At 47.8% G+C, this 24,771-nt stretch overlaps 1 protein-coding gene across 5 annotated transcripts in view; it reads right to left on the bottom strand.

Moving 5' to 3' along the window:
• Positions 1 to 3,609: 3,609 nt before the first annotated feature.
• FGF1 (fibroblast growth factor 1) overlaps positions 3,610 to 24,771 on the bottom strand; it is a 75,091-nt gene continuing 53,929 nt past the window's right edge. For 4 of the 5 annotated variants that reach the window (XM_038772838.1, XM_038772836.1, XM_038772839.1 and 1 more), the window contains exons 3-4: positions 8,840 to 8,943; positions 3,610 to 6,620 (exon numbers count right to left, since the gene is read on the bottom strand). In XM_038772838.1, coding sequence (XP_038628766.1) covers positions 6,426 to 6,620; positions 8,840 to 8,943 — 299 coding nt within the window. In that variant the 3' untranslated portion in view covers positions 3,610 to 6,425. The remainder of the gene's footprint in view (positions 6,621 to 8,839; positions 8,944 to 24,771) is intronic. The other variant, XM_038772840.1, reaches the window with a different exon arrangement.

Below are 24,771 nucleotides of genomic sequence, written 5' to 3'. Positions count from 1 at the left end.
ATATGAGGAGGGAGGGTGATTCAGGCCGGAGGCAGGATGTGGGTGAGGGGTTGGGTGAGATTTAACAGCACTATAGGAGAGAAGCCCCCTGGCCCCCTGTATCCTCTAGGTGAATGGAGCACACAGCACCCTGCACAATAGCTAAAGCACAAGGAAGTTTTTTTCCCCTGACAGCTGGCAGTCAGGGGGAAAGCTGGAGAGAATGAAAACACTCCTCATCCCACTCCACTGAACTCTGACCTTTCTCCTTCTCAAGGATATAAGGCATTAAATGGAGTTCTATGTTTCTTGCATCAGATTTTTTTTGCCAAGTTGCTGTGGAAGCTGCATGGCCTAGTGAAATAAGCACAGGACTGGAAGTCAAAAGGATCTGAATTCTAATCCTGGCTCTCAGCTGGTCTTCCTTGTGACCTTGGTCGAGTCACTTAACTTCTCTGGGACTCAGTTTCCTTATCTGTAAAATGGGGATTAAGACTGTGAGCCTCATATGAGCCCTCTCTAAAATGTCAGGTCACTAGTGGGCAGGGAATGTGTCTATTATATTGTTATATTCATTCATTCATTCAATCAATCATATTTATTCAGCTCTTACTAGGTGCAGAGCACTGTACTAAGCGCTTGGGAAGTACAAGTTGGCATCATATAGAGACGGTGTCTACCCAACAACGGGCTCACAGTCGCTTAGTACAGTGCTCTGCACAAACACTCAATAAATATTAACAGTGCTCTGCACACAGTAAGTGCTCAATAAATACAATTGAATGAATGAATTAAGTGACTGACAAGGACTGTGTCCAACCCAATTATCTACCGAAGTGCTTAGTACAATGCCTGGCACATAGTAAGCACTTAATAAATCCCACATCTATTAGTGGGGGCATTTTTGAGCTGACTGACGGCTGCTCCCTCTGAGCAGAGTTTTACTAAGGGGCTTTTACTGGGGTTGTTTAGGATTGCTGAATTTTAACTTGCTTTTATCGTCCACTGGATCCGATTCTCATTGGTGGCTTTGCATGTCCCCCTCATTTAGACCAGAAGCCTCTTTGTGGGTCAGGGTCTTGGTCTGAATTGATTTTCCTTTAATCTCCCAAGCACTTAGTACCGGTCTTGCTTGGCCCATTGTGGTTACTTGGTCACTATGAGTAATAATTGTCAGGGCCATTATGAAAGAATGGGTGGTTCTTTGGCCCTAGTGGTGCATAAGAAGAAGGAATTTTCTCCCCAGGCAGATGCCATGCAACTCAGAAACGTATTCCCAATTGGGCCCTCACCCGGATTTTCCCTTGGGCAAAATCACTCCCTGGCCCCCTTTCTGCCCTCTGCCCTCAGCCTGTCTCTCTCCCCATTCCCAACATCCCTTCACCACACCCCTGTGAACATCTGGGGGAAGAATTAGGTTTCCAAGAATGTTCCACTTAGATGGGAAACACAAACCCATCGTCTACTCCCCAGCTGCAATAGCTGTTATCGGAATGGATAATACCTACGGAAAAGGGTGCTCTTCCTGAAGAGAGACAAAAGACATTTTCCAGAAAGGGGGTTCAACGTTCCATGTTTGTAAGCTTTTCCAGATCTGCAACCCTCATCTCCTTGAGACTGCTCATGATTAAGCTCCTTATGGGTAGGGAATGTGTTTGCCAATTTTGCTGTATTCTGCTCTCCCAAGAGTTTAGTAGTGTGCTCTGCACATAGTAAGTGTGCAATAAATATGAATGATTGATTGAGGGGTTTTGCAAGGGGGATGGACTGAGGTCTGCTTTCTGCTGAGGAGAACTGCAAAAGGGGAGAAAATTTGTAAAACTGGAGGATCCCTGAGGGCAGGATTGCACTGAGCCCAGCACTGGCAGCGGCTACTAAGAGCACGGGCATTGGAGTCAGAGGTCATGGGTTCGAATCCTGACTCCAGCACATGTCTGCTGTGTGATCTTGGGCAAGTCACAACTTCTCTGGGCCTCAGTTACCTCATCTGTAAAATGGGGATTAAGACTGTGAGCCCCACATGGGACAACCTGATCACCCTGTATCCTCCCCAGCACTTAGAACAGGGCTTTGCACATAGTAAGTGCTTAACAAATGCCAATTATTATTATTATTATTATTATTGTTATTATTACAGTGCTCTGCACACAGTAACTGTGCAATAAGTATGATTGAATGAATGAATGATGGCCGGGAGGCATCTTTTTTATGGTATTTGTTAAGTGCTTACTATGTGCCAGGCACTGTACTAAGCACTGGAGTAGATACAAGCTAATAATCACGTTGGACACAGTCCTTGTCCCACTTGGTGTTCACAGTCTTAATCCCCATTTTACAGATGAGGTAACTGTGGTACAGAGAAGTGAAGTGATTTATCCAAGGTAACATAGCAGACAAGTGGCTGAGTCAGGATTAGAACCCAGGTCCTTCTTACTCCCAGGCCTGTGCTCTATCCACTGAACCGTACTGCGACACTCTCCCATCCTCTTCACACTCTTCAGAGTGAATGGTCTATAAGGATTTCCCCACTCAAGTTGCTGTCTCTGGTATAGATATTTCCTGAGTGATGGAACATTCCATCGCTGGATTTGGGCAGGAACACACTGGTGTCTTGGGAAACTCTATAGTCCTCCCAAGATCCTTCTGGGATCTGTGTGATCTAAACTCCATACCTAGGATCTGCTGCTCTGGACCACTCTGAGGGCAAAGTCATTCCAGTATCGGATGATCCGACCATGTGGTGATCGTGAAACCGAGGGGCATTATCAGTGTCGCTGTCCTTCCCTATGGCACAGTGACCCTCACAAAGCTTGCTGTTCCCCCTGGAAACTGGTGGCATAGGGCCTGGATTTATTTTCAGTGACATTGGCCATTTGGGAAGTTTGATGAGCAAAACACAGGCCTCATATCCCAAACAGTGAGAAGCGTGACCTATTCCTCGTGTCATGTACTTTGATTAATATTTCTCTTGATAGGTTTCTTTTTGTATTTATAGGGCATAAAGTAACACATTTCTTAGTCCCAGCCCAGCTGGTCATCCAGTCAGCCCAATGATGCAGCAGGATTTATTGCAGGAGGAAAGGGTAGAAAGTGAACTGGCGTTCCTCCTTCTGAGCGGGGAAGGCCCCAGCTTAGTTTTCTAGAATGGCTGCCTAGAATTGATCCAGCACAGATTTTTCATTTTTGAAATCAGTGGAAAAAATTTACCTTGTGGTAGCATTCAGTGTCTGCCTTTAATGAAAGTGGGCAGGGAATGTGTCTACCTCCTCTGGTATATTGTACTCTCCCAAGCGCTTAGTACAGTGCACTGCACATGGTAAATGCTCAGTAAATATGATTAATTGATTAATCACAAACACATTCACATTGTCCAGTGATACCCAGAGAAGTCTTATCCCTCATGGTGCAACCACAGGATATTATGTCCAGGCATGAGAAGAGTGTTACCAGCTACAGCAATAATAATGATGATGTTGATTATGTTGATGATCATTACAGTATTTATTCAGTGCTTACAATATTCCAAGCACTGTGCTGAGCACTGGGGTAGGTACAAGACGATCAGATAGGACATGGTCCCCACCCTCCACGGGGCTCACCGTCTGAGAGAAGGAGAATGAATGAAATCAATATGGTTTAGGGAACGTTTATTGGTCTCCAGGAAGGTGTGAGGGGCTGATGAGAAGGTAGAATTACACAAGGTCTCTCTTGGGTTTCTGACCTAAATGCAAAGCAAACAGAGAGGGAGATGGGATGATGGCCATCCAGCTTTGCCAAACCAGATTATCTGAATCCCCAGGGGAGAGAACAGAGAGGCCTTCCTTCACTTGGTATTAGATTCTTGGAAATTTCCAGCTTCTATTGGAAAGCAGAATCTCTCCGAGCGCACCTCTGGCTCGTCTGGTGGAAGGGCGTGGCTGACCTCGCTCATCAAGGGGCTTGAGGGTCATAGTAAGCCAGGTGGTCCCAGTCAGACTGGCCCTCCCACAATGTGATATGAACCCTCCTCGCCCCCTCCACCCCCCAAGAGAAGCAGATATACAGTGTACTCAAGGAAGAGTGGGTGATTGCACAATTCAGCAGTAGCCTGAATGGCATGTTAGTAATCCCAGCCTCAGCTCAGCCAAGCCTCGGTACTTAGCAAACTCTCAGCACCCTGTTGATCCCATGGGGTATTTGGAATTTGGAAGTATATCACACCAGCTTATGTATGGAAAAGTCATGACCCTAGCTCCCGAGAGGCTTCCTTTCTGCAGGGCTGGAAGTTTGCGGGGTAGGGGACCCTCTCTGCTGCTACAGCTCTTGCAACACCACATTCAGGGGTGTCTGAGGCCTGAGGTGGTGTTTTTAGGTCTCTGCACCTGGGCCTTATTGCCCTGATGTCCTGGCCCATTCCTCTCCTTCACCATGCACATCTAGCCCCCCAATGTTGATGCAAATGGTGTTCTGCCCCTTCTCCTTCCCAGCTGAGCAGCGGCATACTGGGGGAGGGCAAGAAGATGGATGTCAGACCATGGTGGGCCCATGTGCCTTCTGGCTTTCCCGAGTGTGTACCCCCTGGTTTACTCAGTATGCCCTAACTCTCCCCTTTCCCTGCCACTGGTGCCCTGCTCTGGGCTTCCAGGTGGTTCCATAATGAGGATATGTGACCTGCTCTCTGGGACCGCCAACCCCTCCTTCAGTGAGCAATGGGGCCAATAGCAAGGGGCCCCAGCTAAATTTGAAATAACTTCAGTTGCTAACCATTATAAGTCTCTTGAATTCTTCCCCCGCTCTGTCGCCTCCCCCACCCAGCATAAACTTTTCCACAAGACACCTAATAAGGAGGTCTTATCCTGAGCTGTATTCTTTACCCCCTAAACCTCCTTATGTGACACCTCAGCAACTCGCCTCACTTTAAGCCACCTCATTGCATGCTCATGGCTTTCCCTATCCCTCAGGTATTCCAGAGCTTGCTTTCTCTGTCACAGCTGCTGCAGGTCAGGCTGTCCAAAGCTGACACATCCTGCCTGAAATCACTGGAGTGACTCTGTTTCCGAAACCTGAAGTGACCAGTCTTGCCCAGGACTAACCGTTTTAGTGGGTCTGGATGGCAAGATAAAGCTGGGAAGCCCCTCCATGGATTTAGGTTGGGAACAAGCTAGCTAGCTTTACTGGCCTACTGCCTGTGGGTGGAAATTCAGAATGTGTTTGCAACACCCGCATTTTCATGCAATGAACGGAGATGGCACACGAAAGACACGAACAAGATGTCAGTATTAGTTGTGACAAAGATGGGCTGTGTTTTTCCCTTACTGGGAATATAGGGCAGGTTTACTTTGGGTGAGAAGCGAGTTTTCCTAATTGGAACCCAAATTTTTACTCAGTGAGAGAAATTGGTGGCATTCATGTTTGCTGTTGTACTTTCCAAGTGCTTAGTACAGTGCTCTGCACACAGTAAGCACTCAATAAATACGACTAACGAATGAATGACGTATCCCCAGGGAGTCTCTAATCAGTGAGGTTTCCGGAGTTTTGCCCTTGCTGTGCCAGGGAATGTGTCAGCTCTCATATACCTCCTTTCTTCTCTCTGACTCCCTCACTCTATCCCTGTTGCCTTGGTAACTGATCTTCCTTGGACACTACTGGGCAACTCTGTGCTCTCCCTCTCTCTCTCTCTCTCTCTCTCTCTCTCTCTCTCTCTCTCTCTCTCTCTCTCTCTCTCGTTGTGGTGTCTAATTTCTCCTCCCAGCCCACTGAGACCACAATGGGTGACTCTAGGGCCCCACCCCTTAGGGGAGCTCTCCAGCCTCCCTCTGTCCCCCCGTCTTTTCTCCTTCCCTTCTCTCCCTGCTTCCCCTCAGGCCTGAGGAACCCTGGGAATAGTCAGGGACCTAAGAGATTTCCCTTCTTCCTTCAGCACAGTCGGCCCCTCCTTTCTCCTTTCCTCCCCTAGAAGCTGTTCCTCCTTAACAGTCCTGTCCTGCTTTTCCCTATTTCTGGGGCTGCCTGGCTCCCACTGTCCGGCAGCCCACAGGTGGCCCCAGTTTCTCTCACTGCCCCCCTCCTGTCCTCTCACTAAGAATGGTCCTGTTCACACCTGCCTCACGGCTAGATGTTGAACGAGGATTTTTGGCCCAGGGTCTAGGGAAATCGCCAGTGATGGTGGCCTAGTGGGAGAGTAATCACACATGGTTCTGAATGTTGGATTCCCCGGGAATCCTCTGGATCACCCTTTGGCAGGCCCCAGAAGACCGGCCTGAGAACCTATCTTGAGGATCACCCACCCCCACCCACCTCTGCCAAACAGCCCTGGGGAAGGGAGAGTGGCCAATGAGGGAGGAGGAGTTGAAAGCCTGATGGTTTGCAGTGGTTTGTGGGTTTGGGTAAAGCAGGAGGGCAGGCAACAGGTGGATGTCTCAGGTTCTAGGGGTTCTGGAAGGGCCCAGCACAGAGAGGAGAGGTGGCTAGTCTGACGCCACGGGGAGCGGGAGGAAGAGAATGGCTTTCTGGCCGTAGTGAGTCCGGGGACCTCGTTTGCAGCTCCCGTTCTTCTTGAGACCAACGAACCAATTCTTCTCGGCATGCTTCTTAGACACATACGTGTTGTAGTGGTTCTCCTCCAACCGCTCCAGGAACAAGCAGTCTTCACTGGGTGCCTGCTGGACAAAGGGGAGATGGGGATGCTCCTTTAGGGTGAGCCTGCCCCACAAGGGGAAAACCACAGGCCCAGCTCTAGGCCCACAGATCAATGGAGCATGTGCCAGTGAATGGGCCAGAATCATGGCTGAGGAGTTACTGCATTTAGAGAAGAGTGAGCTGGCCTGGGATTTCTGAGGGCCCCTGCAGGGTAGGTCTGTTTTCCTCCATCTCCTAATAATAAGTGAAAAACGAATGGGGAAAGCCAAGGATCCGAACCATCCAAGCCAGAGGTCAGTGAGATGGTGAAAATTTCTAGGGATCAACCCGAATCAGTCATTCCAGATAGAACTTGACCCAATTTTATTGGGTGACCTGAGGGTGCTAAAAATAATTTACAGTCACTTCTTTTGGGGTAACTGGTAATTTGGACACTAGTGTTTGGTTATTCGACTCTGTGCTGTGTCTGACCTCAGGGAAATGAGCAGGGAAGCAGGAATATCAGTCCTTTACATTTACCTTTGACTCCCAGGCAGACCCCCAGTCCCGACAATAACATTTGTGTCCCCTGTGGGCTGGGTGGTTTGGAGGCAGGCCTGCTAAGGATGCTGGGAATTGTACAGTTAGCATGTGAAAAACAGGGAAGCATGAACTTCAATAGCAACATGTCAGAAATGTTAAGCTCCCTGCTCCCCTTCCTGGTGTTTTCCTAGGCCTCTGTGGAGTGACCTTTCTCTCCGAGACACATACCCCTTTTGAACCGTCCCTGTAAAATGGGTGGGCACTTATTCCCCTCCTGCAGGAACTCCTCCCTCGGAGTGCTATAGTGATGGTGGAAGACTACTACTTTGAGGGCTTCAACTAGGTGGTGGGGGGGACCCCGCACCCCCTCACCAGAGGCAGACCCCCTCTAGCCAAGTCCCCCAGCTTGACCTGGAATTCTGGGTCATGATATGCTCTCTGTGGCCTCCGAGTGACAAGTCAATCAATCAGTCAGTCGTATTTATTGAGCACTTAACTGTGTGCAGAGCACTGTACTAAGCACTTGGGAAAGTACAGTAAAGAAATGTCAGAACTGTCAGGGTTATGGTGGTACTGCAGTAAAGTCAGCATCAACCATGCCCGTCACCAAAATGGTCCTCGCTGCAGACAGCTTCTTCTGGGGGCTGAACCCAGAGTCGGGTGGGGCTATTATAGAGTAAAGCATTCAGTCTGGGCTTTGAGGTCTAAACCTCAGAGATCTGTGACGGGGATAGGGGAGAATAGATAAGGCGCAAATAGAGAGTGGCCAGTTGGAGGCTTCTTTTTCTCTCTATTAATCAGTCAGAGGTATTTATTGAACGCTTACTATGTGCAGAGCACTGTACTAAGCGCTTGGGGGTGTACAATCCAGGAGATTCATTCCCTGCCCATAAGGAGCTTATAGTCTCTGTTCCTGCATTGTCTCGTGGGTGGTCCATGGCATAGGGAGAGGTAACAAGCTTCTAAATAATCTATGAACTGGATAATGGAGAGTTTGTCACTTCTAAAGGAGAAGAAAGTGGATGGAGTAGGGGGGCTCGGGGGCGGCCAGAGGTGAAGCAGCATGGTATAGGGGATAGAGCACAGGCCTGGGAATCAGAAGGACCTGGGTTCCAATCCTAGCTCTGCCACTTGTCTGCTGTATAACCTTGGGCAAGTCACTTCACTTCTCTGAGCCTCAGTTATCTCATCTGTAAAAATGGGGAGTGAGACTGTGAGCCCCACATGGGACGGGGACTGTGTCCAACCCGATTCGCTTATATCCACCCCAGCGCTTAGTACAGTGTCTGGCACATAGTAAGCACTTAAATACCATCTTCATCATCATCATAAACTGAGAGTGAAAGAGGTTATTCCTGGGTATTGAAACAGTAGGGGAAAGTTTGAGAGATGAGTGAAGAAAGGGTGAACATGCAGGCCTCGGTGCCCTCCTAGAATGAGTATTCCAAAGTGAGTCCTACACCCAGAGGTCCCACCTACACCTCGAACCCCCACCCAGTCAGCACGCGATACTTACCTGTGTGTCTTCAGCCAGCCCTGAAAACCATTTCATTTATTTTTTGACCCAAAATAAAGCAGGGGAGAGGGTGGGGAATCCAACTGAAAAAATAACAAGCCCAGCCTAATTGTTACTTCTAGTTTACATTACTCCGTGCTACAAGATTTCTGGAAACCTTAAAAACCTCCCTGCATCTGGTAGTGTGTACAGCGTAATACTTACTGAGCCATATAAAAGTCCTTCGGTGTCCATAGCCAAATAGTGGCCAGACTCAGTGCTCTTTATATACACTTCGCCCACGCTTTCCGCGCTTAGCTGCAGTTGAACTGAAATAAAATGAAACGGGAAAAGTAAATAAACAGCAGCTGAGGATGAGACTAGGAATAAGAGTAGCAGCCCCATCTTTCCCTCCAAAGCAAGCTGCTTCCCGGACCTAGGCTCCTAGAGAACAAACAAATGACTCTGTTGAAAGAGAAGCTTCCAGCCGCCCTGGACCAAACCACAGTCATGGCTGAACTGATCCCCTGGGGGAAAATCCACTGTCTGCCTCTTTCATTCATTCATTTAATTGTATTTATTGAGTGCTTACTGTGTGTGCAGAGCACTGTACTAAGCTTGAAAAGTATGATCTTTCAGACCCTAGGGTCTCTTCCAAATCTTCCAACAAGAATTCCCCAATGAATTCTCAATACCCCGAGTTTTATCAGCCCAACAGTTATCTCTATTTGTTTGTGTCATGTTTTAATGTTTCATCACTCTAGACGGTAAGCTTGTTGTGAGCAGGGAACATGTCTACCAACACTCCCAAGTGCTTAGTACAGTACATGCTTAGTACAGTGCTCTGCCCATAGTAAGTGCTCAGGAAAAAACATTGATTGAGTGACTAATTGATCACTCGTTGTGTCTGTTTACAATCCCACTTAAACTTTTAGATTGTGAGACCGATGAGAGACAGGGACCATGTTTAATTCCCCACTTTTGTATTTTCTCCTAACCTTCAGCACAGTGCTCTGCACACAGCAAGTGCTTAATAAATGCTGTTACTATTCTAGTAATAACATTAGTGGCATTTATTAGGTGCACTAATCGCTGAGGTAGATATACAAAATAATCAATCTGAACACAATCCTTGTCCCACACAGCGTGCCCAATCTAAGTAGGAGGTACAGCAGGTATTGGATCCTCATTTTACAGATGAGCAAACTGAGACCCAGAGAAGTAAAGTGATTAAGATTGTGAGCCCCATGTGGGACAAGCACTGTGTTCAACCTGATTAACTTGCTTCTATCCCAGTGCTTAGAACAGTGCTTCACATGTAGTAAGCACTTAACAAACACCATTCATTATTATTATTAGTAGTAGTAGTAGCAGTAGTATTATCCCATTATCTGGTATCTACCCCAGTATTTATCACAGTGCTTGACACACAGAAGCGTTTAATAAATCCTGTGACCCAACAAGCTCTCCAGCAGGGTAAGAGAGGGACGCCAGGCCAATAAACAAATGACTTTAGAGCACAGACGTGACTCTGCTGGCAGGCGTCTGTGGAAGGAGTTTCCTCTGTAAATATGGCATTGGAACTTTGGGATATCCACTCTCAATAGCCCATTCTTGCTTGACTTGGGGCTGTCCAAGTTCTCCGAGAACAACTCTGTCTGCATTCAGGTCTGGGGCACGGGACCAGTGACCTCAGCAGGGTCAGGGAAAAGGGTCTCTGTTGTGAATCACCCCCATTGACTGGCTGTGCCCTTCTATCTGGGCTGGTCAGATTCCTTTCTGCACCCTTCCAACACCTCCAGGGGGAAGAGCAGATCAGAAGAAAAAGGGAAGATAGTACAGAGGGAGAGGAAGGGGTTTCTCTATAACCTTTGACCACAGCAATCAAAATTCCCAGCAGTCACTTCTTGGGGGCCTTGACTTCTTGGTAGATTGGGCACTGTGCTTGGCACATAGTAAGAGCTTAATAAATACCATTGTTATTATTAGTAGTAGTCACAGTCTCAGTGGTAGTAGAGTAGTATCTCTACTATTAGTATCTCCAGTGGCTACCAATCAATCTGCGCATCAGGCAGAAACTCCTCACCCTGGGCTTCAAGGCTGTCCATCACCTCGCCCCCTCCTACCTCACCTCCCTTCTCTCCTTCTACAGCCCAGCCCGCACCCTCCGCTCCTCCACCGCTAATCTCCTCACCATACCTCATTCTCGCCTGTCCCGCCGTCGACCCCCGGCCCACGTCATCCCCCGGGCCTGGAATGCCCTCCCTCTGCCCCTCCGCCAAGCTAGCTCTCTTCCTCCCTTCAAGGCCCTGCTGAGAGCTCACCTCCTCCAGGAGGCCTTCCCAGACTGAGCCCCTTCCTTCCTCTCCCCCTCGTCCCCCTCTCCATCCCCCCATCTTACCTCCTTCCCTTCCCCATAGCACCTGTAGATATGTATATATGGTTGTACATATTTATTATTCTATTTATTTATTTATTTATTTATTTTACTTGTACATTTCTATCCTATTTTATTTTGTTGGTATGTTTGGTTCTGTTCTCTGTCTCCCCCTTTTAGACTGTGAGCCCACTGTTGGGTAGGGACTGTCTCTATGTGTTGCCAATTTGTACTTCCCAAGCGCTTAGTACAGTGCTCTGCACATAGTAAGCGCTCAATAAATACGATTGATTGATTGATTGATTGATAGTAGTGGTAAGTGGTAGCAGTAACTGGGATTAGAACCCATGACCTTCTGAGTCCCAGGCCGGTGCTCTATCCATTACACTATGCTGCTTGTTGAGAGTTTATTGCTTGTTGGTACATCTGTGTATAGCGATACTTACCTCCTTGCTTTGTATTTACTTAATCTCAGGGGTTTCAGAAACCCTCCCCCTCCCCCATCCTTCCCTTCTACTTTTCTAAATATTTCCAAATCTTCTTTGTAAACTCTCCCAACTCTGTGTCATCCTTAAGATTCAGAGGACTCATTTGGTACAAAGTCACACTGCCCTTTTCCAAAGTGGAACGGAGGCTCCTGACAGAGACTCCTTGTAATGACCAGCCTACACAGCCCAGGACAGGGTTTTGGAGCCTAAGGAGGAAGCAATGTCTAATGGAAAGAGCATGAGACTGGGTGCTAGGAGTCATTCATTCATTCATTTCATTCAATTGTATTTATTGAGCGCTTACTGTTTGCAGAGCACTATACTAAGCGCTTGGGAAGTACAAGTCAGCAACATATAGAGATGGTCCCTACCCAACAATGGGATCGTAGTCTAGAAGGGGGAGACAGACAACAAAACAAAACAAGTAGAAGGTGTCAAAACCATCAGAATAAATAGAATTATAGCTATATGCACATCATTAATAAAATAGAGTAGTAAATGTGTGCAAGTAAAATATATAGAGTAATAAATATGTACAAATATATACAAGTGCTGTGGGGAGGGGAAGTCTTGGGTTCTAATCCCGGCTCTGCCCCTGATTTGCTTTGTGAACTTGCTAAGATCACTTAATCTCTCTGGGCCTCAATGCCTTCACCTATAAAATCTCCTGACCTCTTAGACTGGAAGTCCTGCATGGAACAGGGATTCTGTCTGATCTGATCACCTTGGGTCCAGCACAGCACTTGGTACCTAGAAAACATCTAATAAATACCGCAGCTTGTTTCCAATCCCTTATAACACCCTCACTAGACAGCTCTCCTGCTCTTGTCTTCAACCTAAAATTTCATTTCAAAGAAGCTGTAATTGGGTGGAACACAAGGCCCACTCCCCACACCCCACTATTCTCAATACCTTCACCCAGTTCTCTTTGGCAAGTCTTCCCAGGCCTCAGCCCTCAGGAGGCTTGACTGAGGAAGGGGATGGTGGTCCTCAGAGCCCTCCTTCCTGGCCTTCCCATTCATTCAGTTGTATTTATCAAGCGCTCAGTGTGTGCAGAGCACTGTACTAACCTCTTGGGAGAGTACCATATAACAACAAACAGCCACATTCCCTGCCTCATGTCTCCTCCAGAGATCTGAAACCTTGCAACTGGGGATCCGGGCCACAGAAATGTGTTTTCAGTCAATCAATCAATCAATCGTATTTGTTGAGCGCTTACTGTGTGCAGAGCACTGTACTAAGCTCTTGGGAAGGACAAGTTGGCAACATGTAGAGACGGTCCCTACCCAACAGTGGGCTCACAGTCTAGAAGGGGGAGACAGAGAACAAAACCAAACATATTAACAAAATAAAATAAATAGAATAGATATGTGGTTCTCTTCTCCTTCTCCTCCCCACCACCCCAGGTTGTGATCTCCACATCCGCCCCCCCCCCGCAACCTCCTGCCACCGGCAACTCTTAGTTTCCCTTCATCTTTGGCCACTAGCGCCCTGGTCATTGGTTACCATGGGGACAGAGGGACACTGCAAGGGCCACTGTAAAGCAGTTGCCCCCCGCCCCCCCCCCCCGGGACAAGAAAAGTAAAGCCCGTGAGTGTAGCCAGCACATCCTGTTGGGAGTACAAGCCCCCCTGCACCCTCCTGTCTGCCCCCGGGAAATATTTTTAATAAGGTTATGGCTGGTGCTCCCAGAAAGAAAGACGCCGAGAACCGGATCCTGCTTCCGCAGCGTCCCTGTGGCCTCTGGGTTTGCTTTTCCACCTTCGCTCCCTCTTTGGTGGCTGGACAGAGTCAGAGCCCGGTTTATTCTGGGCAAGAGACTTCCCGTCCCCCTGGCCTTGTTTACCCAGCATGAAGTCATCTTCGTCCCTCGGCTGTGAGGTGGTTTTGTGTCAAAGCCTTTATAATTAAAGTGTGGCCACAAATTAGGTTTTGTGAAGCAAGAGAACAAAAGGGAGGGAAGAAGAGAGGGAGAGAAGTGAGGGAGGGAGGGAGAAAGGGGCAAATTTGGTAGGGGGAATTCAAAGGTTTATTTTAAAGAAGGGGAAAAATAAAGACTTAGAACATGAAAACTGCCTGCCTGTTTGAGGTCATCATTAACGATATTTATTGATTAGCTACTGAGGGCAGGACACTGTCCTAGTCCCAGCCCTCTGGGGCTTGCAGTCTAATGGATTGTAAGCCATGTGAATGGCTGCTCTGGAGAGCAGAACTGAGGAGGATCCTCAATCAATCAATCGATCAATGATATTTAATGAGCTTGGACCACTGTACTAAGCGCTTGAGAAAGTACAAAACAGTAGAGTTGGTAGGCACTTTCTCTGCCCACCACGAGCTTACAATCTAGAAGGGAAGCCGCACACTGGGACACTGGGTCTCTCTTTCAGGCTGGGTGGCGAGGAAGGAAGGGGCCGCCCTTTGCCCCAGGTACCAGTGTTGAAGATTCCCCCAATCCACCTCCACTCATGGTTGGTTTCAGATATTTGGTGGCCCTTAGGTGGGAAAAATTCCCCACCCACTCCGGTTACCTATGAGCCCCAGCATTAGAACCTTCTCCGGGAGACTCTGACCCTCTCCCATTTCTCCAGATCCACTGAGCCTCCTTCCCAGGTTCCCGTTAATGTAGGGGCAGCTTCTGACTCAGGCGGAGGGAGGCTGGAGGCTGCCTCACTCCCTTGCCCAAACAAGCCAGCCCTGCTCTGCCTCACTCTCTCACCTGATGAATAATAATAACGATAATGATGGTATTTTTTAAGACCTCACTATGTTTCAAGCATTGTTCTAAGTCCTGGGGTAGATACAAGATGATCAGGTTGGACACAGTCTCTGTCCCAGATGGGGCTCACAATCTCAATCCCCACTCTGCAGATGAGGTCACTGAGGCTCAGAGAAGTGAAGTGAATTTGCCCAAGGTCACAGAGCAGACAAGTGGTGGAGTTGGGATTAGAACCCAGGTCCTTCTGACTTCCAGGCCCATGCTCTATCCACTAGGCCATGGAAGCTAGCCCTGCTCCTGCCCTGGACAACTGGATAGAGCACAGCACTAGGAGTCTTGGGTTTCAATCCCAGTTCCACCACTTGCCTGATGGGTGACATTGGGCAAGTTGTTTCACTTCTCTGGGCCTCAGTTTATTTATCTGTAAATGGGGACTAAATACCTGTTCTCTCTCCCCCTCAGGTTGTGAGCCCTATGTAGGACAGGGACTGAGGCTGATCTGATGGTATTGTATCATCTGCCGGTGCATAGTATAGTGTGTGGCACGTAGTAAGTGCTTAGCAAATATAATTATTGTGATTATTATCGTTATTGGTACCCAAGATGCCTCTTCCCAGTCCTGTGCTGAGGGGGAATCCCCCCTTCTTGGGGAAGATCAAGCCCCGTAGAGGGGAGGCAGCAGAGAAAGGCCTATGAATCGGAGAAGATCTGACTATGACCTTGCCCTAGACAGACCGGCCCCAGAGACTTGGCAGAAAAGGGTCACTTTTCCACTTGGCTGGAATTGGGGTTCTGATGAGATTCCGATGAGAGGTGGCAATGGTGACCAACAAGTGGCTCTCCAAAGTAGAGTTTCCCCTCTGCTCCCTCACTGATCCCCATGGCCTACTGTAACTCGATTGTGTCCTGGTTTTTCAGCCCAGCCTGTCACCAATTAGATGTACCCCACTGGCAGGACAGTGCAGCATGACATAATGGATAGCTCACAGGGTCTGGGAGTCATAAGGTTATGGGTTCTAATCTCAGCTCTGCCATTTGCTGTGTGACCTTGGGCAAGTCACTTCACTTCTCTGTGCTTCAGTTATGTCATCATAAAATGAGGATTGAGACTGAGCCCCACATGGGACAGGGACTGTGTCCAACCCAATTTTCTTGTATCCACCCCAGAGCTTATTACAGTGCCTGACACATAGTAAGCACTTAACAAATACTGCAATTATTACTATTATTATTACTATTCTCAGAGCTGGGGTCCGTTTCCCCCATCCTACATTCTTCCAGCAATTGTCTCCCTCTGCCATCCTCCTCCAAGTGTTTTCCCTCCGCTGGGGAGAAGGGGAGCCTGGTTCCCTTCAGACACAGACTGTCCTGTCCCCAAGTCCCCTGATCCTCACCAGCTCCGAGCCAGCAGCCTCCCGAAGACTGGCAAGGAGACACTCGTGACATCACAGCATTTCACCAGACATGTGGATTAATGTGATGATGTCATAGCCCCTGCCTTGAGAAACTGGGCCAATTGTGCACAATCCCAGAGTACTTCTTGGATGAGTCCCCAAATCCCCTACTTGCTCAGAGCCCTTGTGTCCCCTCCAAGGTTTCCCCCTCTAGGCTGCAAGCTCCTTGTGGGTGGATAATGTGTCTCCTTATTGCTATATTACACTCTTCCAAGCACTTAGTACAGTGCTCTGCACACAGTAAGTGCTCAATAAATTTATTTAATACTATTAAATAAATGATTGAATGAAGTGAAGCCCGATGCAGCACCCGAGATGCAAAACTCAATGGCAGGAGCTGGGACTGAGGGATGCTGGGTGCAAAAAAAAAAAAATCATGGACATTAAAAGGCTTCCGTCTCTGAATCAGAATCAGACAGAGGAGAGGCCAGCTGATAACCAGACTCTCTGGTGTAGAACCGGACTGATCACCCCATCTGTCTCAGGGAAGCTTGAGGCCAGCCCACAGCAGGCTTCTGCCTTCAGCTTTGGCCTGTACCCTTGCCAATCAGGCCTGTAGCCTGTAGCTGCTGCCGCCCCCTGTTCCAGGCCTTCCGAGGGATTTAGGGATGTTTTTGTATTTTCCCATCTAACACATGCAGCTGGAAGAATGTGAAAATCCAATTTCAGCCGAGCAGAGAACTCGGTGATGCAAGGGAGTCCCCAGGGCTGCAGACAGATGTCTGAGCAGTCCAGCTTGAGGGCGACTGAATTTCCAAGCCGCATCCCCTCCTATTTCCTCGCTTCATCCACCCCTCTCCTGAGCCTTCCCCCGTCCCCTCCCCCGGCCCATCCCCCAGCTGTCCAGATCTGCCCCACTGAGGGCCAGCGGCTTGGAAACCGGAGCTGGAACGAATCCGGGGGCTGTTATTCTGGGACTCCCCAGGGCTTCTCTGGTTGGATTTAAACTTGTGGAAATCCCATTACTGAAGCAACCTCCTCCACCTCCTCCTCCTCATCACAGTGCAATTCACATTTCTGGAGTCTATGGATCAGGAGACTCAGTTATCCAGGTATTTCTGGGACAACTGGGCGTGTCTGTTTGAACTGGACTTTGGAGCAGGGGATCCCTGTGTGCGGAGCCTAGAAATACTGGGTCTGGGGGTGGTGGGGCCCTGGCCATGAGATGGGATCAGAAGGCAGGTGAGACCTGGACTATGCAGCTGGCTGAGCAAGGAGATCACATGGGCTCCTCGCCTCCTTCAGCCCTTCCCCTCCAATGGCGAGACAGCAGGCCCTGACCCTGAATTTTCCAAGGCTCTAATTTCTTTGCCATCTTCTGGTTTCCCGCTACCACTCCCTAGTCTTCAATGCCCTCTCCACTGTTTCCCCAAATCACATCTCTCCTTCAAAGCCTTCTAAAGAACCACCTCCTCCAAGAGGACTTCCTTGATTGATTTCCCCCACCTTTCCAGGAACACCATTCCATCAGCCTCCCCGGCATTCAGGTGCCTACCTTACATCTCCTGTGCCTACCTTCTCTCTTTCTCTATTCTTTCACTCTTAACTCTTTTACTTTCATCCCTTTATGAGCATGGCTCAGTGTAAAGAGCCCGGGCTTTGGAGTCAAAAGTCATGGGTTCGAATTCCTGCCCTGCCAGTTGTCAGCTGTGTGACTTTGGGCAAGTCACTTAACTTCTCTGTGCCTCAGTGACCTCATCTGTAAAATGGGGATTAAGACTGTGAGCCCCACGTGGGACAACCTGATCACCTTGTAACCTCCCCAGCACTTAGAACACTGCTTTGCACATAGTAAGCACTTAATAAATGCCATTATTATTATTATTATTATTATTACTCCTCCTCTAGAGTGTAACCTCTTCCAGGGCAGGAGGTTTACCTTTCACTTCTCCAGTATGTTTCCCCAGTACATCGCTCTGCACACAGTAGGTGTCTGTTAAGGGCTCTGCCCATGGTAGGGGCATAATAATAATAATAGTATTCATTAAGTACTTACTATGTTTGTTCATTCATTCAATCATATTTATTAAGTGCTTACTATGTACAGAGCACTCTACAAAGCATCTGAGAAAGTACAATACAACAAGACTACGTGGCATACACTATACTTAACACTGGGGTGAATACAAGCAAATTGGGTTGGCACAGTCCCTGTCCCACATGGGGCTTACAAATTTAACCCCCATTTTACAGAGAAGTTAAGTGTCTTGCCCAAGATCACACAACAGACAAGTGGCAGACCCAGGATTAGAACCCAGGTCTTTCTGACTCTCAGGCCCGTGCTCTATCAACTTAGGCCAGGCTGTTTCTCAATACATGCTGTTCAAACTGCATCCAGTATACAGGAGTTCCAATGGTAGAATCACATATCAATAAAAACGGAAAACACCAGTTTTAGGGACAAATCAATCAGCAGTATTCGCTGAGCACTTACTGTGTGCAGAGCGGTGTACTGAGCCCTTCCAGCCTACCATCCACTCAGCCTGCCTGGCCAGGATCCCGTGCAGTCCCGATGACTGCGTTTGTTATTCTGTATTTACTTCTCTACAGAACCAGCCTTTCTGCCATGATAATAGACTGAAATACTGGGTCTTCCCTCCCCCTCTCCTTGGCCTTCATGGGCCGGTCCTGACCTGCCCACTCAGCCCCTTCTCCCCGGGTCACTCCAGGCCCAGCCCTTCACCCACCTACATCTCACAAAGAGGATTCCTTTCTAATTCTTCCAATGAGTTCTCACTCATTCAGTGTGTTTCCCTATCCCCATTGCTCCCCAGTTCCTTCTGCCTTTCCAGACTTGTGCCCTGGCCTCTGATCGATTGATTAATTTTTGCCCTTTTTATTTCCCTCCCTCACACTTTCCCTCTTTCTTCCTCTATTTCTTTTTCTTTTTCTTTTACAGTATTTGTTAAGTGCTTACTGTTCTAAGTGCTGGGATTAGATACAAGTCAATTAGGTTGGACACAGTCCCTGTCCTGTATGGGGCTCACTGTCTACATTGAAGGGAAAATAGGAGAACTGAGGCATACAGAAGTTAATTGACTTACCTAAGGTCACACAGCAAACATTAAGCCGAGCTGGGATTAGAGCCCAGGTCCTCTGATTCCCAGGTCCATGCTCTTTCCACTAGGCTGTTCTTTCCACTAGGCTGCTTTCTCACCCACTCCCTTTCTCATTCCATCTTCCTCATTGTTTCTTTCTTTTGAGGACCCATGGCCACGTCTGGCCAAGTTGGTTTCCATTTAATGGGACACTGGCCCTGGCCTGGCACCTTCTGGGTTATGGTTCAGCCAAGGCCGAAGTGGCTCCCTGGTCTCTTTTAATAATAATAATAATAGTATTTTTTAAGTGCTTACTATGTGCCAAGCACTGTTCTAAACACTGGGGCAGATACAAGGTCTCACTTTGTCCCACATGGGACTCACAGTCTTAATTCCCATTTTACAGATGAGGTAACTGAGGCCCAGAGAAGTTGTGACTTGCCCAGAGTCACACAGCTGACAAGTGGCAGAGCCGGGATTAGAACCCACGACCTCTGACTCCCAAGCCCGTGCTCTTTCCACTAAGCCACAATGCTTCTCTTTTGAATGAGGGCCCACCATTGGAAGAGAAGCCTGCATTGCCTGGGTTTCACCCCGGGTGTGAGCCCATTGTTGAGTAGGGATTGTCTCTGTTGCCGAATTGTACTTTCCAAGCACTTAGCACGGTGTTTTGCACTGCACTGTAATACAATAAGTGCTCAATAAATACGATTGAATGAATGAATGAATGAATGAATGAATGAATGAATGAATGAATAAAGAAGGTTGCTTCGTTGGCCATGTTGTTGGAACCACATGTCCCAGAAATCCTGGCACCTGGCTTTCACTTCTCAAAGATGGCTCCCTCCTCGTATCAGTAAGTCCCTAATCAGTCCTGATCCTGATCTCTCCAGACTGTAAGCTCATTTTGGGCAGGGAACATGCCTGTTTATTGTTGTATTATACTCTTCCAAACTCTTAGTATAGTGTTCTGCACACAGTAAGTACTCAGTAAATACAAATGACTGACTGCCTGTTGGCTGGCTTAAATTCCCAGATCCAGAAGAGAGGAAAAAGGAAGGCAGCTTAGCCAGAGAATGAAAGGGAGGGCTGACTGGGGGTCAGGGCTGAATGGGTCTGTGCCCCCACACCTGTTGAGCCTGCCTTGCTGGGCTAGCTGGAGCTAGCCACAATGGCTCTGGGCTATCTAAGAGTGAACTTCCAAAACCTGCTCAGATTCTATGTCCCTCACCGCTTTCTCCAAATATTATAATAATAATAATTAATAATTGTGGTATTTGTTAACAGCTTACTAAGTACTAGGCACTGTACTAAGTGCTGGGCTGGATATGCACAAATTGGGTTGGACTCATTCCCTGTCCCACGTGAGGCTCACAGTCTCAATCCCCATTTTACAGATAACTGAGGCACAGAGACGTGAAGTGACTTGCCAACAGACAAGTGGTGGAGGCAGATTAGATTAGATGGATTAGATGGACTAGAACCCATGATCTTCTGACTCCCAGGCCCGGGCTTTATCTAAAAATGGCATTTATTAAGTGCTTACTATGTGCAAAGCACCGTTCTAAGTGCTGGGCACTGTTCTAAGCTCTATCTACTACATCATATGAGTGTATAGACCATATTTACCCCTCTACTTTGTTCCCAGGCACAGGGTTGATGGTTGACACGAAGGTCTTCCCTGAAGACCTACCAGCTGACCTACCACATACCAGCACGACAGCGCGTATGTACACATCTTTATACTTGGCTACCTCCCCTATCTGGAATTTATTTTAATGTCTGTCTCCCCGGCTAGATTGCAAGCTCCTGGAGGACAGGGATTGTGTCTACTTTCTCTATTGCACTTTTCCAAGCAAGACTTAATACAGTAAGTGCTCCGTAAATACCACTGATTGGTTGAGCCTCTAGAAAATGGCTGGGAGCAAGGGAAGGCCTAACCAGGCTCATCTCTCCTTCCGGCTGGTTAAGTCCAGGGGCCAGATCTCTCCATTGGAGCTGAGAGAGCCCCTGCTGGAGTCGAAAGATGGTGTAGGGGTGTGTGGGAACTGGATCTGTATTTCTACCCTTGAGACTGGATTTACCCCTTTTGGATGGGGGCAGAGCTGCCCAGATGGCCAGAGTGACAATTACAGATAAGCAGGGAACGCTTGGCTAACTGTCCTTAGACAACTGTGACTCATTGATCTAGCTCCGGGGGAGCAGGACTTGATCTAGGCCAAGCCCGGGGTGGAGGGATGCCAGCATCCTCTTTCCGGCCTGGGCCGGGAATGGTCATTCATTCGTTCAATCGTGCAGAGCACTGTACTAAGCACTTGGGAAGTACAAGTTGGCAACATATAGAGACGATTCTTACCCAACAACAGGCTCACAGTCTACAAAGGGGAGACAGACAACAAAAGAAAACATGTAGACAGGTGTCAAAATCGTCAGAACAAATAGAATTAAAGGGAGTGTGGACATAGCGCTTGTCCTCTGAAAATCTGCCTGGCCCATGCCAGGAGCCATTGAGAAGCAGCATGGCCTAGTGCATAGAGTCCCGGCTTGGGAATCAGAAAGACCTGTGTCCTAATTCCAGCTCTGCAACTTGTCTACTGTGTGACAGTGCAAATCACTTCACTTCTCCTTGCCTCAGTTACCTCATCTATAAAATGGGGATTAAGACTGTGAGCCTTAGGTGGCACAAGGACTGTTTGCAAATAGATTAGCTTGAATCAACTCCAACGCTTAGCACAGGCCCTCTAGACTGTAAGCTCATCATCATTATTATTATTACTAATAATTATAATCATATTTATTGAGTGCTTATTGTACGCAAAGCACTGTACTAAGCACTTGAGAGAGTACAATATAACATCAAACATATTCCCTACCCACAATGAGCTCACAGTCTAGAGGGGGAGATAGACATTAAAATAAATGAATAGATAAATGAATAAATTATGGATATATGCATATGTGTCATGGGAAAGGGAGAGAAGATGAGTGAAGGAGCAAGAATGAACTCATTTTGGGCTGGGAATGTGTCCATTTATTGTTATACTGCTTATTTTTATATTGTACTCTCCTAAGAGCCTAGTGCAGTGCTCTGCGCAAATTAAACGAACACGTCCCCGGCCAATGGGTGACACCAAGCTTACACAGCAGGCAAGTAGCAGAGTCAGGATTAGAACCCAGGTCCTTCTGACTCCAGGCCCAGGCTCTATTCACTAGGCCAAGCTGCTTCCCATCTTTTTTTTCTTGTCTGTCTCCTCCTTCTAGACTGTGAGCCCATTGTTGAGTAGGGACCGTCTCTGTATGTTGCCGACTTGTACTTCCCCAGCGCTTAGTACAGTGCTCTGCACACAGTAAGCACTCAATAAATATGATTGAATGAATGAATTAAACGTTAAATAAATTTGATTGATTGATGAGAGTAAGCTCGTTGTGGGCAGGGAATGTGTCTGTTTATTGCTATATTGTGCTCACCCAAGCGCTTAGTACAGTGCTCTGCACCCAATAAGAGCTCAAGAAATACGACTGAACGAATGAATGAAGTGAACAAATGCCGTTTAAAAAAAACCCAAAACGACAAAGGGATCTGAGGGGAGGGCAGAATGTAGCATCGGCACGAGGCAGAAGAGGGCAGTGTTACTATGTCCTGGGGAGACTGTGAAGGTGAGCTCAGCGGGCAGGAAGGCCAGTCTTGGCATGGCTCTTCCCTGGACACTGAGGTTCCCTGCTCTCAGGCCAAACCCCTCAGCTCAGCTCATTCCCTGTTGAATGAAAGAGCTGCAACCCAAGTTCAGAACGTCCAGCTCTTCCTTAGTGAAGATGATGCTACTTCCAGTGAATTTTACCCAGAGGCACGGGTGTGGAGAGCCTTCAGAATGTCCCAGCCACGCCATGCATGCACAACCAGTGTCTCTGTGCTTTGGAATGGGCTTGTGGTTTGCAGGTTCTGGTGTGGCTTTCAGTTGTGTTCATGAGCTCACGTCTTCTGCAGGGAAAGAGCCACTTCTGTATGGGACGCAGCTCAGCAGGCTGGTCTGTCCACTGCAGTTGTAGCTCAGCTTTCAGCTGGGTGCTGTATACTCTGAACCTGGCTTTGCTGAATCCTGAATTTCCTCTGCCTCCTCTGCTTTCAGCAGCCCTATTTCAGCTCACCACTAGGCAGCATTTGAGCAATAATAATAACAGTGGTACTTGTTAAGTGCTTACTATGTGCCAAGCACTGTTCTAAGCACTAGGGTAGGTACAAATTAATCAGGTTAGACACAGTCCCTGTTCCACATGGGGCTTACACTCTTAGTCCCCAATTACATAAGAGGTTAACTGAGGCCCAGAGAAGTTATGACTTGCCCAAGGTCACACAGCAAACGTGGTAGAGTTGGGATTAGAATCCTTGTCCTTCTGACTCCCAGGCCCGTGCTCTATCCACTAAGCCATGCTATTCAACCTACAAACTTGTCCTGCCCAGTAAAGGTGTCATATGATGATCAATGCTGCAGTGGTATTAATAATAATAATAACATATTTGTTTAGCACTTACTTTAAGCACTCAATTAATATGATTGAATGAATAAAGAATGTTTCATATCAGGAGCCCCTTCCAAGTCCGTTGGGGGTTCTTAGCCAACCCAGTTGGGCTTGGGGTATTTGAAGCTTCCAGTGCACATGTGCTCAATCTGGATCTCAAGTTTCTGGAATCCCTGGGGCATTCAGGCCCATGTTCTCAATCTGCCAGGAAAAGTGAATGTGTGGGGAGATAACAATGTGTTAAACACTGGGGAAGATACCAGCTAATCAAGTTGGACACAGTCCCTATCCCACATAATAATAATAATAATAATAATAATGGCATTTATTAAACACTTACTATGTGCAAAGCACTGTTCTAAGCGCTGGGGAGTTTACAAGGTGATCAGGTTGTCCCAGGTGATCAGATTGTCCCACGGGGGGCTCACAGTCTTAATCTGCATTTTACAGATGAGGTAACTGAGGCCCAGAGAAGTTAAGTGACTTGCCCAAAGTCACGCAGCTGACAAGTGGCGGAGCTGGGATTTGAACCCATGACCTCTGACTCCAAAGCCCGTGCTCTTTCCACTGAACCATGCTGCTTCCCTTTGGGGCTCACAGCCTTAATCCCCATTTTACAGATAAGGTAGCTGAGCCTCAGAGAAACCAAGTGATTTGCCCAAGGACACACAGCAGACAAATGGTGGAGTCAGGATTAGAACCCAGGTCCTTCTGACTCCCAGGCCCATGTGCTATTTACAAGGCCATGCTGCTTCCCAGCCTGTGTGCCAGGACCCCAGTCTTGATTCTGCCTAGCCATTTGATGATTTCATGACCTGATTAACAGCACTTAGTACAGTGTTTGGCACTGAGTAAACTCTTTAGATTACAATTATGATTACTGAGTGTGCCTTTTGAATGACACTCATGAAACTTCTTGAGAAATCAGATGTAATATAGGCAGTTCGTCCAGGACTCACCCCTGTAAAGAGGATTTGAAGCTTCTGTCGACTGACAGATCTTCAGGTGAGCCTGGAATTCGATGCCACGCGGTCACATCACTTGGACATCTGCCCTAAGGATGTTCTGGCCTTCTCTATTCAATTTTCTACTGTGTAGTCCATCAGTGAGCATGTCTGCTGATGTGGCAAAATTCAGGGACAGCAGGAAGCTCAGTGTTGCACATGAAAAATTTTGGTTCCCTGTAGGGTCGTCTTAGTGCAAGCTGGCACAGAACCCTGCTTTCTTCTGGCTAATCACCAGCGCACAGCACTGTGCTGGCTCTTCAGCACACTCTGGGGGCCTAAGGTGTTCATTTTTGAGTCCAGTCCTGTCCCTAAGAAGGAGGCATGAAGCCTTTAGAAAGGTGAAGGGGGTCTGGTGCTGACATTTTCTTGGGGGGTGGGAGTGCAGAGGCCCTTGAGGAGGCGTGAGTTGAGGCCACACATTATCTCCCCACACATTCACTTTTCCTGGCAGATTGAGAACATGGGCCTGAATGCCCCAGGGATTCCAGAAACTTGAGATCATCAATCGTATTTATTGAGTGCTTACTATGTGCAGAGCACTGTACTAAGCGCTTGGGAA

The sequence above is a fragment of the Tachyglossus aculeatus genome, chromosome X1, assembly GCF_015852505.1.
Source record: "Tachyglossus aculeatus isolate mTacAcu1 chromosome X1, mTacAcu1.pri, whole genome shotgun sequence".
Classification (NCBI taxonomy): Eukaryota; Metazoa; Chordata; class Mammalia; order Monotremata; family Tachyglossidae; genus Tachyglossus; species Tachyglossus aculeatus.
The sequence above is the reverse complement of the archived record's forward strand: the minus strand, read 5'-3'. Positions and strand labels throughout refer to the sequence as shown.